The sequence below is a fragment of the Corylus avellana genome, chromosome 5 (genome assembly GCF_965113065.1).
Source record: "Corylus avellana chromosome 5, dhCorAvel1.hap1.2, whole genome shotgun sequence".
Taxonomy (NCBI): Eukaryota; Viridiplantae; Streptophyta; class Magnoliopsida; order Fagales; family Betulaceae; genus Corylus; species Corylus avellana.
This window is the reverse complement of record NC_142494.1, coordinates 23,748,636-23,760,959: the sequence shown is the minus strand read 5'-3', so window position 1 is coordinate 23,760,959 and position 12,324 is coordinate 23,748,636. Positions and strand designations below refer to the sequence as shown.

Below are 12,324 nucleotides of genomic sequence, written 5' to 3'. Positions count from 1 at the left end.
TCACGAAATGTGTAGCACAGGGAATAGAGCTTCAAACTCTTGGCCCAACATTTGATTCTTTCTGTCTCTCATTTGTATGCACATGGCTCTTACGCGCAATTCAATTAATAATACAAACACAAATCTCCCCCAAAATCCAAAGCAGTCAAAAAAATTTATTTCCTTCTTCACAAAATTAAGAACAAATCTTGAGTGGACACAAGAAAGATAAAGGGTAACATCTATCGTTTACAATAGGCCAGGGCCAATACAAATAGCTCATTGCATTTATAATAATCTTTCAATTATTTCCACCAGCCAGTAGGTGTTATAACATTATTTACAGAAACAGTCAAACTTCCCAAGCCCCCTTTTTAACAATCTGAATTTTGCTTTGAATATTTCTAGTTGACTGATGCCCGATTTGATTAGTTAGTAATCTTTAGTTGCACTTAATTCATCCAAAATTTATCCAAAGTTTCTATCCAAAGAATCTTCATTTTCCATCTTTAACATCTGAAGCAAGAGCTCATTCCAAGTGTCAACAGGGCCAGGCAAGCACCAATGGACACAATCAGCAATAGTCACATTTTCATGTGCCCCATGCCCAAAATGGTTTGGGTGTCCATCTGGCCTCAACACCATAGACTCAGTGGTATCAAGCACTCTAAATTTCAAACCCCTCTTCCTCCCTTTCCTCTCTGCTGCCCTCAGCTCCTCCACTTGAGTCATGTACAGCTCCAAATCAGCCCCATCCAATTTCATTTCTGAATTCTCCACAGGCCTTGTTTTTGCACAACTCCCTCCTCTATCCCATTCCCCATTCTCAAAATGTGCCGGCGACAATGTCCTTAAAATAGTCACACCCTTAAATTTTTTTAGCCTTAATAGGGTTCTGAAGGCAGTTCTAAAGGCCTTTCTGTAACCATAGAACATGGTTAGGTTTTTGACGTTGTTCTTGAGGCATGCATGGCACCCAACAATCCGACCATTTTCGTAAAACATTTGTGGTCCGAAGAACCATCGTCCAGCTGAGATGATCACGTAGTTGAATGCCTCAATCTGAGCCGCCCAGTCATGGTTGGACTCGTCTAAATAAAGGTTCATGAGGCGGTTGTAGGTTGGTCCGTTGGGTTCTGTGTCTATGGCATTCACCAAGTGCGGTGACCAGAAGGAGGCCAGTGTGAAGTTGTAGCCGACGTAAAGCCACCGTTTGAACCTTGGATCTTTTGTGTAAGAAACATCTATAGGATAGTCCACCTGATCATTATAATGCAAAGAGTTTGAGAAAAATACTCTTACATTTCGAGATTTTAAATTTTAATTATTTAATTAATATTCTAATATTTTTCCTTTACATGAAATATTTAGTGAAATAGAAGGTGAATTGATCGATCGGACAATATTCGAACTCAAGACGTTTGTTCTGATAACATATTAAATAATCACTTATTGCTTATAAAAAACAAATTGTTAGATTTTAATCATGCTTAGGGGCAAAGGCAAAAAAGAAAAATGTTGTAGTAATTATATAAAAACTTACGCTAGCCAAGAGGCACAAGAGTGACTGCATTTGGTTTCTTCCCAAAGAGTCCCCAACAAAGGCCATTGACTTCCCCTTGAGAAGCTCTAAAAACTGCACAGCATCAAAGAGAGGAAGCTCACATTCATCTGGTTTCCACCTCCATTTCAAGAACTCGGTATCCGGCCGACCAAACTTCATGCAATTTTGTTGATCGAAGATCTCACGACAAGTAGCATTAGTGTAATAAGGAGCAATATTGTGTTGTTGAAGCCATTTTCCTCGAAATATATTGCAATATTTCTTTCCATGTTTTATGCTCATGGCATTAATGCCTTTTGCAGCCAGCCATGGAGGTGATGAATTGTTTATCAGGTAGAAAGGGATCAATAGGAGGAAAATCATCACGGTGAGGGCTAGTAAGAGAGCTTTAATGGTGGTGGTGGTGGTGTATGGTAGGTTCTTCCCGAGGGGAAGCTCGATAAAATGAGGCACCATTGGAGAAGAATATGAAGAAGAAATTAAACTTAGGATTTTGGATTTTGTCAGAATTCAAGAGCAACAACTATATACTAGCGTGCTTGGAGTCCATACTATATAAACTGATCATGATTGTCCGTCTCAGTGGGTATAGCTTTCACTATAATATCATTCAGGCTTAAGCGTGAAGAAGGAGCCAAGTTATTATATGCCTTCAACTATTTCAATGAAGTTTCAACATAAATAGCCAAAAAGAAAAGAAAAGAAAAGAAGCTAAGTAGAAAATGATGAGAAATACTCAAGAGGGGGCAAAAGGAATTTATAACACGCTCAAGAAATCTTGGTCCCCATTCTACAGTAAATTAAAATTATTGCGACTATTATTGAGGTTGCTATCTCATGATAGTTTTAGGATAACGTGACATTAATGGCTACAATTGTCCGTAGACGTGGCTTTAGTCCGAAGAAACTGGTGAATATTGTTAAAACTAATTAATGATTAAGTAATTAAATTTACTTCTTTCTATTAGCTTAAACTTTTGAAATAACTGATAATTTAATATAGTATCAGAGCCAAAAAGTCCTAAGATCGAACTTTGACTTCGTCAATTCACCCCTCATTTAAATTAAATATTCCACATGATGGGAGTGTTAAAACTAATTAATGATTAAGTAACTAAATTTACCTCTTCATATTAACTTAAATTTTTGGAATAACTGATAATTTAATAAATATTATATTATAATATATATACCAAAATCGAATCGATTATACCTCTCCAAGAACCGGCTTGTGGGTTTTTCTTTATCCATTGCTTTTTGGTATAATAGTGTATTAATCCAAAAAAACAAAAAAAGTAATAATAATAATATTTGAGCTCAAGTGACATAGCGGAAGCCATAGGAAAAAAAAAAAAAAGAAGATCATATATATCGATGTCTTTAATTCTACACTTGGCAAGCTAATTAAAAATTAGCTTTGAAAACGTTTGGGTGTATAGTTTTTTTTTTTTTTTTTTTTTTACTGCATTTCAAATTGCGAATACCAAAAAAAAAAAAAAAAAAAGTTTTTGAAATTATATTTGGATGGTTTATAAAACAAAAAATAAAATAGAGATAAAATCTTTTAATTTTATCAATTTTCAAAATTCATTATTTAACTGAGTTGATTTGTTGTCCAAGTTGAAAATTGTTAACATTGTTATGCAGCCGATGATCTCCTAGAGCTAGCTCTGTCTCGAGTAGAGGGTTATGTGCCCCTCTTGGTAAATCGACAACCGCTAGAGCGATCGTTGAGCACTCGAACGGTGGTCGAGCGGATATCAAGCGGTAGTCTTCTTCAAATGCTCTTTGAGGGGAGTGCATATAACTAATAAGGGGCCAAATTCAATTCATGACCCTTCATATTTAGGAAAAATAATAATAATAATTAATGATTTAAGGCCACGTGTGCTGATTATTTTAAAAAATAATTCTATAAGGTCTACTTGTGTCCTAAGAATGATGTGGTTAATAAAATCACCCTTAGGCTTGTGATTGATCATTATTGAATTTTGGTCAAAGAGTGATTTTAATAACCACATCATTCTTAGTAAGACACAAGTAGGCCTTCTAAAATTACTCCTCATGTAGCTAGCGGCCACAAATCTTTACACGATGGTCGTTTATTTAATAAAATTCTCCTCCATTTTCACTCACCCATATACATATACTAAACAAATTTGAGAGATCCCAAAACACAACTCTAAATGATCAACAACTAGAAATCAAAGAAACATGCATAGATATAATTAATTAAGTAGAAGAATAAAAATTTGATCTATCTATCTGACTCGCAATTTTCTGTCCCTTAAATATTGAAGCTTCTCCTCATGGGACCTCACACCCTCCCTCTTCAACATCTCCAGCAGGAAGTCATTCCAAATGTCTATAGGCCCCGGCAAGCACCAATGCACACAATCATTGTACAATGTCACATTTTCATGTGGCCAATGACCATATCTACTAGGGTGACCATCTGGCCTCAACAACATTGTCTGTGTTGTATCAAGCAATCTATATCTCAAACCCTTCTTTTTCCCTTCTTTTTGTGCCTTGTTAAATTCCGCCACTTGTGCCATGTATAACTCTAAGTTTTGACCCTCCAATCTCATCTCATTGTTCCTAAACGGCCTCGTTCTGACACAATTCCCACCTTGGTCCCACAGCCCGCCTTCAAAATGTGATGGGGAAAAAGTCCTAAGATATGTTATGCCCTTGTAGTTCTCTAGCCCATTAATGGCTTTGAAGGCGGTTCGAAAGGCTTTTCTGTATCCGTATTGCATTGTCAAGTCGATGACATTTTCTTGTTGACAGTAATGGCAGCCAACTATTTTGCCGTCTTCGTAGAAAATCATCGGCCGGAAGAACCAGTGGCCGGCGGAGATGATCAAGAAGTCAAATTCATCTACTTGGGTTGTCCATTTCTCATCAAACTCGTCAAGGTAGACATTGTGGGTTGAACCAACAACGTCAGATTCATTGCTTTTCACCAAATGTGGGGTCCAAAAAGCGGCCAGGGTGAAGTTGTAGCTTGTGTATTTCCAACGTATGAACCTTTCATCCGGTGAGTGTGAAACACCTATAGGATATTCTACCTGAACATATATATACAAGAAATTAAGGAAAATGATTAATTCATTAAAAAATCATAATTTGCATGATCCAGGAAGTCCAAAAGCATTAAAGCTTCACGCACTTGGTGAATATGTTGTCATGTTATTTTATAAGTTTTAAGGAAAACCTTACAAAGAACTCCTAAATTGCCATGCGTTTTGAGAAAACCCTCTAAATTTTAAACTCTCAATTTTATCTCTCGAACTTTCAATTTGATGCAATTTACTCCTTCGTCAATTTTTGCCGTTAATTAAACCCTAACGGAAACCCTTAAAAAGACCAAATTACCGTATGATTTTTTAAAAAAAAATGAAAAAAGTGAAAATTTAAAAAATTTTAAAATAAATTTTAAAAAAAAGGTCAACCAAAGGTGACCAACGGTGGTCACAAGTTGGTCACCTTGTGATTTTTTTTTTATTTTTTTATTATTAACTTCTTGTTTTTTTTCAATTTGAATTTTTCTTTTTTTAAAAAAAAAAAAAAAAAAGTCAAGGGCATAATGGTCATTTTATCACTTTTAACTTTTAAAAACTAACGGAGGTACATTGCATCAAATTGAGAGTTATTGAAATTTAGGGAGGTCTTTTCAAAACGCCAAGTAGTTCAAAGGTCTAAAGTGAAATTTCTCCTAGATCTTTAATATAAAGGGGAAACTTCACTAAGGACCCTCAAACTTCCACCCGTTTTGAAATACTCTCCCTGAACTTCAAAATCTCTCAATTTAGTCCCCTGAACTTTCAATTGCTTTCAATTTGGACCTCTCCGTCAGATTTTAAAAGTCACATGACGTTTATACCCCTGACTTTTGTATAAAATTCCAACTTCTAAAACGTTTTTTTATTTAAAACAAAAATCATGGATATTTTGGTCTTTTTTTTTTGAATTTTTAACGGTTAAAATTAACGGAAGGGTCCAAATTGAGAGCAATTGAAAGTTCAGATGACTAAATTGAGAGATTTTGAAGTTCAGGAGGGGTATTTCAAAACGGGTAGAAGTTTGAGGGTCCTTAGTGAAGTTTCCCCTAATATAAAAAAACAAAATATTAACCATGAAATAGAGGAAAAAAAAACAAGAGAGGAGAGAGATATGTAATGTATTGGATGTGTGGGTGGGTGCATGTGACATACTTGAAGGGTCCAGCACATGCTAAATTGTTATAAGGTAGTGGTGTTGATCATGTGACAAATCTAGTTGCTACAAAATAGAGTAATAATATTTTTGAACATCCCAGATCCGGATATATATATATAGGACGATTGTTCAGATAAGTGTTACAAATTAATTAACAAAAGAGATCAGAGTGAGCCACCAGGAGAATATAAGTCGAGGAACAAAACAAAGAAAATCGGTTGGAATGTCACAAGACAATGTCATGAGCATAAGCTAAACTCAGCTGGCAATATATTAATTTTCTATTTTGATTCACAGAGAGAGAGAGAGAGAGACCTTTCAACAATTGTATTTTGGTGGGTTAGACCATTTCAATAATTGATTAATAATTTAATATATATAATATATCCTTAATTGCTAGCTACACGCTAGCTAGATGTGATAATCATGTCATTATCATATCTTTTAAACCATTTATTATGACTATTATTGGGTTTCTAATAAACTCCTTCTAATTTTCTTTCATTAAAAAAAAAAAAAATTCTCATGTTCAATGATAGACACATTTCGATTATTTGGGTCTAGCTTTTAGTTTCTGTTTATATATGGTAATTGGAAGGGTAGAGAAACATCCAATCTATTTGGGCATGGGCATTTCCACACAATGAATTATCACCTAATTAATTAAGCTTTTCTTACTGCCACTCAAAACTAAACTAAGATGCATGCCTGCCTATATATATATATATATTATCAAATTCTATAACTTTCCCGGATCAACAATATTATTGGCTAACTTTTACTGGTTTTCCAAAAAAAATTCTGAAATAAATGTTCAAAAAGCATAAGAATGAAGTAATTAGATGGTGCCCAGTACTACTTTTGGAAAGTAACCATTGGATTTCTTAATTTTTCTTTGGTATAATATTGTTATTCTACCGTACGTTCTTAGGAGTGAGGGTCAAGTTTAATAATAATACGTTCGATGATAAGATTCTAATCAGCCACATGGAGCTAGCTGATAATGTCACATGCATATATTCACCCTTTTCACATGGTGTGTAATAGAGAGAGATCTAGAGAGAGATCGAGGAGCTTATGCATGTACAATTGCTATATAATTAATTAGATGACATAGCAATAAAAATTAATTATTGAATTTTTATTTTTTAAAAAATATTGATTTAAATGCTGATTTTAACTGCACGTACAACATCCAATATTATATAATATTTATATATGAAAAATACTAAATAGCATTTTAAATAAAATTACATGTTTCATTGCGAATGCAAGTTGTTTGATGTGAAGTTCAAGATATTTCTCGTTGGCACCAATGCGGTCGCAAAGATTCCATGCGATGCTACTCCATTATAATTGCCATGCCATAACATTTATGTGCTGTCATTTTACCTAATCCTTGAAAAACACAATGGCTTAGGTGAACTAACCTCTAACCTAATCAGAACTCAGTGGACACTTAAAATAAAACTAGTTGATCAGTAGGATAAAATAAATAACAAACGTCAAATCTTAAACTTTTCGGACCATATATATATATAGCACTTAATTACCCGAAAAACTAAGCCAAGGCAAACATGCATAGCGAACATTAATTTGCTCAAAATAGATTGTAGTACTTAATTCCCATCTAACTTTGATATAATTGGGCTGATGTGGCAATACTCATAAATCATTATATCAAAATTCAACTGCTAACGGTACTGCCACATCAACCTAATTGTATAGAAATTGAATGAAAATTGAGTATTTAGAATTACTCATGAAATAAAGTATACTTAAAAATATGAAGTAATGCTACTTTTTACACCTATTTATATATCACACTCATTTTATAACGACTGACGCAAAGTGTTTTTAGTGATTTTTTATTTATTTTTTGAAGTTGTTACGAGAAGTTACTTAAATTAAACACATCACATCAGCTGGTACACGTAAAATGAATGTGAATGGTAGTATTACTAAAAAAAAAATATGCATCATCGATAATCATCATAAATATCAATGATTAATATGTTAATGCTAGAGGGGGGGGCTTACCCTAGAGAGGAGGCAGATCAAGGATTGCATTTGGTTTCTTCCAACAGAGTCTCCAACAAAGGCCAATGACTTCCCTCTGACAAGTTCTAGGAATATTGCTGGGTTGAAAATAGGCAGATCACAGTCAGAAGGCTTCCACCTCCACTTCATGAAATCAGAATCGGGTCTCCCGTATTTCATGCAATTTTGATGCTCATGGATTGCCCAACACGTAGTGTTTTTGTAGTATGGAGCATGCGGATTCGGAATCCACTCTCCAGAAAATATGTCACAGAACTTGTCACCCGACGGTGTGCTCACTATCTCATCATCACCAATAATACCCTTAGAATGATTATCATATGATGAAGAAGAGGGTGTTTCTGAAGAATCATTGCTAGGGTACCTTATAAGCAAAGGGTAATAGGGCACCACTGTGAGAAAAACTAGGGTAAATATTACAAGTAGAACTATCTTTGGGGACTTCTGCAGTGGCTGGTTTTTCCCCAAGGGAAGCTCAATGGATTGGAGCTTCATTTTTTGAGTTAGAGAGAGAGAGAGAGAGAGAGAGAGAGAGAGAGAGAGGGAGGGGGAGGCTATATATATGCAGGTTTTGGTTTACGTAACGCTGCCCTAAGACATTTTCTAATGAGATTTCCAAGACACTTGATATATATATATACATATACACATAGAAAATGACCGTAGGTAAATCATGAAACTTTTGTTTGGGGGGGGGGGGGGGTTCAAAAAAAAAAACCTCATGCTGAAGCATCTTGGACAACCCAGTTGAATTTTTTAAGGAGCTTAAAAAATGAGATTTGGTTGGCTTTTAGTTCAGTTGTCATGTTTATATGTCGTGGATTCTGACAAAAGAAAGGGGAAAAAAATTGCAGATAAATCAAATGCATTTTCCTGCTGTCATAAAAGTTTCATAAATTATGCTATATATACTGATCGATGAGTAGTAAAACCAGATGCTTTCTTGACAAACAACTTGTGGTTTGTTTCATTTTCCTTGTTGCTAATATATTGGTACATATTGAGGCTAGATCAGTCTAATTAACAAGTAAACCCAGTAGTTGGTCACCTGAGCTATAGCTAGAGGTGGGTGGTTCAAGTGACATCTATCAATTTGTCACCATGGAGCTTGGGTTTTTTGGTATTTCCTTTGCTTAATTTCTTTCTTTCTTTTTTGGGGTTTTGTTGTTATTTTCAATTATATTCTTTTATCAAATCTAAAATCTTCTAAAAATTATAAGAAATAAGGGAAGGAACTTTCTCAAGAATATTTCTTTTATTGACAAAAACTGAACTATAGCAGCACGACGCTTTATTGAATTTAAATAGTACTAGAGTGACGTCTAACATTGTCTGAGTGTAAAAAATATGATGTGTTTATATAGAATATGTTCTCTCTTTAAAATGTTCGAAGCCCTTTGGAGTAAACCCAATAATAAAATTGTGCAGGCTTGGTTCTAAGCAAACAATATCATATCATTTAGAACAACGTGTTACAACTGGAATTTCAACCCTTAAAGTAAAATTATAAAATAGTATTTATTTAAAATTGTTGCAACTTTGCTTGAGCAATCATTGCGCTAAGTATCTTTTTTACCATTAGTTGCAATCTCTTGCTAGAAATATCGCTCGAGAATCAAGTGAAGAGAAATAATAGAAAATCATGTCAAAAAAAAGAAAAAAAAATGGAAATTGCTCTTAAGGTGTGTATACACCCAAGCATTTCTAATAGTTTAAAGTTTGTTGAGCTTTATAAATGTCAACTTCACTTTTTTCTCTTTCCAATATGAGACCCTCTTCGTTCAATGACCTTTAAAATCTTTAATTTTAAAACTTTCTCAAGACACAAGATAATATATATATATTAATTTTGAAAATCTTTCAAACATATTCCAACTCGTGTATTTTGCCATTATTATCCCTCATATTCGTCTTTGCTTTCTGTGGGTACGTTGTTTGCTTTTCTTTGTTACTGGCTAGCTAGCTTGTGCTAGTAGATTATCGTCTCTGGTGTTTGATACCTGGTGTTTTTCTTTGTCTTCTTTGCAGCTTGTACTCATGGCAGTTTGTTGATTGATAAATTTTGCATTCATATATATATATATATAAAATACTTTTTTCCTTAGGAAAATTAAAAGGAAGATGAAAGAAAAAGTCAAGGAAAGAGAGATCAATATATAGATGAAAAGAAAATGCAATTAATGCATAATCAAATCAATCAAGATCATCTGATTACAATTAAATCTTTGAAATATTCAATACAATCAAATCTCATAATAATATAGGATAAGCAAATATACTTTATTATGAACAATATATATATATATGTAAGGAAGAAAGAAGAAGAAAAAGAAATTAAGACTTGGCAACCTCAAATAGTAAACTGTCCAATTATAATTAAGTTCGTTAGGTGACAGGTCCCATGTGTTAGGTACTGGGGCTATAAACTCAGATAAGACGAAATTTGCTGATGTGGGTGGTTTTTGGCATCTCCAAAGTTTGCCAATAATTGGCTGGACTTTACATTTGGCTTTTTGACTCAATGCTACATGTCGTTTTCTCACTAATATGGTCCACCATGAGTCTTGTCATGCATGCTCTTGTACAGGATTGGAATCCAATTAATTCCCACATTGAGCAATGAACAGTGTGATTTAATAATTTAAGCGTCTCTATATCTGATAAGAGAAGATTTATTAATCAAGCAATATTGAAATGGAACGTTTCCGTTTATGGGGGTTTTAATATATTTTACAGGATATGCTATTTATTGAATTTAATTTGAAAGGATAGGAATGAAAAAAAAAAAATCTTTGGTCATTCTTGGGGTAGATTTCGAGTGAATTGTTCTCTACCCTTATAGCCTATTTATAGGCATCCATACAACTCTTTAGGAAGAGTTGCTCCTCTTCTCTTTGCAACTTTAATTTCATTGAAGTTATTGTATTTGATGGAGTTAATAAGGAATAGGGATGAGCAAATTATTTTGGTGTGATCATCCCATGCACATTATTATCCCTCGCTTGATCACACTATAACATCAGGTGATAAACTTAGTTAAGCATAATTACCTTGGTACTTATTAGAGGTAACTTTGTTTCACTATCAATTCTCTATGGCTGGAAACTTAGTCCATACCCTTACCACATCTGGTAACTTCGGCCGTACACAAGTTCATGTGTCAACCTATGTTTAACATTAGATCAATTACTTCCTTGAATGTTTACTGAGTCAAGCTAACGAGTTGAGTTGAACTTTATACAAACTAGGCTCACGAACAATAATTGGGTCGAGCTAACTTTATATGAGATATGCTCACAAATGTTCAAGCCAAACTTTCTACGAGCTAAGTTTGCGAGCATTAACCGATCGAGTTGAGCCATGTTTATACGGGTCCATCTCATTTAGTAATCGAGCGGATTTATACTTTCACAAGTGGATTTTTGCTTTCACAAACTGAATTATTCGAGTCGAGTTTATACAAATTAGTTATATAACAGTTAATTTTATGCCCTACTTTTGGCTACTGCTTTGACACAAGTACATTGAAATCTTTGCAATGTTAAAAGTAGTCCAAGATATTCAATGCTGAATGAAGAATATATATATAGACACACAAGAATATAAAATAATCTCGAGTGCTCCCAATCTTCATTATTATACAACATTAGTCTATGTGCCATCATCAAAAAAATTTTCTCCAGATAGTCAATATAATTATAGTTTCTAACCTTGTCATGCATCATTTCTCATCAAGTCGGTGCATTAATCAGCACGAAACCATTGATCAACCCTCGAATGTTTAATTAGAGCATTCGCTTTCACACCGACAATTGCAAACACATACATATAATTAAAAAATTAAAATAAAAATTGTCTCTATGGTCTACATATTATATCATTAGTTGGTATTACATAACAATCAACTAAACATTTAGTATATATATATATTGGAAAAATTGGATAATTGGCTTCTTATTCTTCACAACCACCAAGGTCATATTCTGCCGACTTAATTTGCTGGTAATGGCCAGGTCCATATATAGGTTAGAATGTCATTTTATGGACAGTTTCTAATTAATTAACGCATTCAATGTATTCATCGATCTCACCATCACATTCTTCTTCTTTTAACTACTTTTTCCTCCTCTAAGCGGGTGTGAGGTGCTATCAGCCTATCATGATCATGCCTGAAGTATCATGCTTTTTTAATCAATTAATTTGATTGGGACAATAATGTTGGTTTAATAGAAATTTGATTTCAAATATTAAGGCCTCATATATATATATATATATATATATATATATATATATATATATAATTGGAAGAGCTTTTTGCTTTTTAGCAAAAACACTAACAAAATTCGAAACTATTTTCACCTTTACGTCACATCACAACACATTTTCAATCAAAAAAATAAAAAGCGCCCTCTAAAAAGTTCTATCAAACCAACCCTAATTAAGTTGCCACGGGTGCTAACTTACAAGTTTAAAAGTGCCAATCGATGGTCGTGTAC

At 33.9% G+C, this 12,324-nt stretch overlaps 2 protein-coding genes across 2 annotated transcripts; both read right to left on the bottom strand.

The window, feature by feature from the left end:
• Window positions 1–313: 313 nt before the first annotated feature.
• Window positions 314–2,013, bottom strand: LOC132183054 (protein trichome birefringence-like 19). Its single transcript, XM_059596449.1, has 2 exons — window positions 1,523–2,013; window positions 314–1,239 (listed from the first exon to the last, which is right to left on the bottom strand). The coding sequence occupies exons 1-2, from the start codon at window positions 1,997–1,999 to the stop codon at window positions 448–450; spliced, it is 1,269 nt and encodes a 422-aa protein (XP_059452432.1). The 5' UTR covers window positions 2,000–2,013; the 3' UTR covers window positions 314–447.
• A 1,762-nt stretch (window positions 2,014–3,775) lies between these two features.
• LOC132183029 (protein trichome birefringence-like 19) lies at window positions 3,776–8,323 on the bottom strand. The gene is made up of 2 exons (XM_059596420.2): window positions 7,808–8,323; window positions 3,776–4,617 (listed from the first exon to the last, which is right to left on the bottom strand). The coding sequence occupies exons 1-2, from the start codon at window positions 8,321–8,323 to the stop codon at window positions 3,805–3,807; spliced, it is 1,329 nt and encodes a 442-aa protein (XP_059452403.2). The 3' UTR covers window positions 3,776–3,804.
• Between the last annotated feature and the right edge of the window lie 4,001 nt (window positions 8,324–12,324).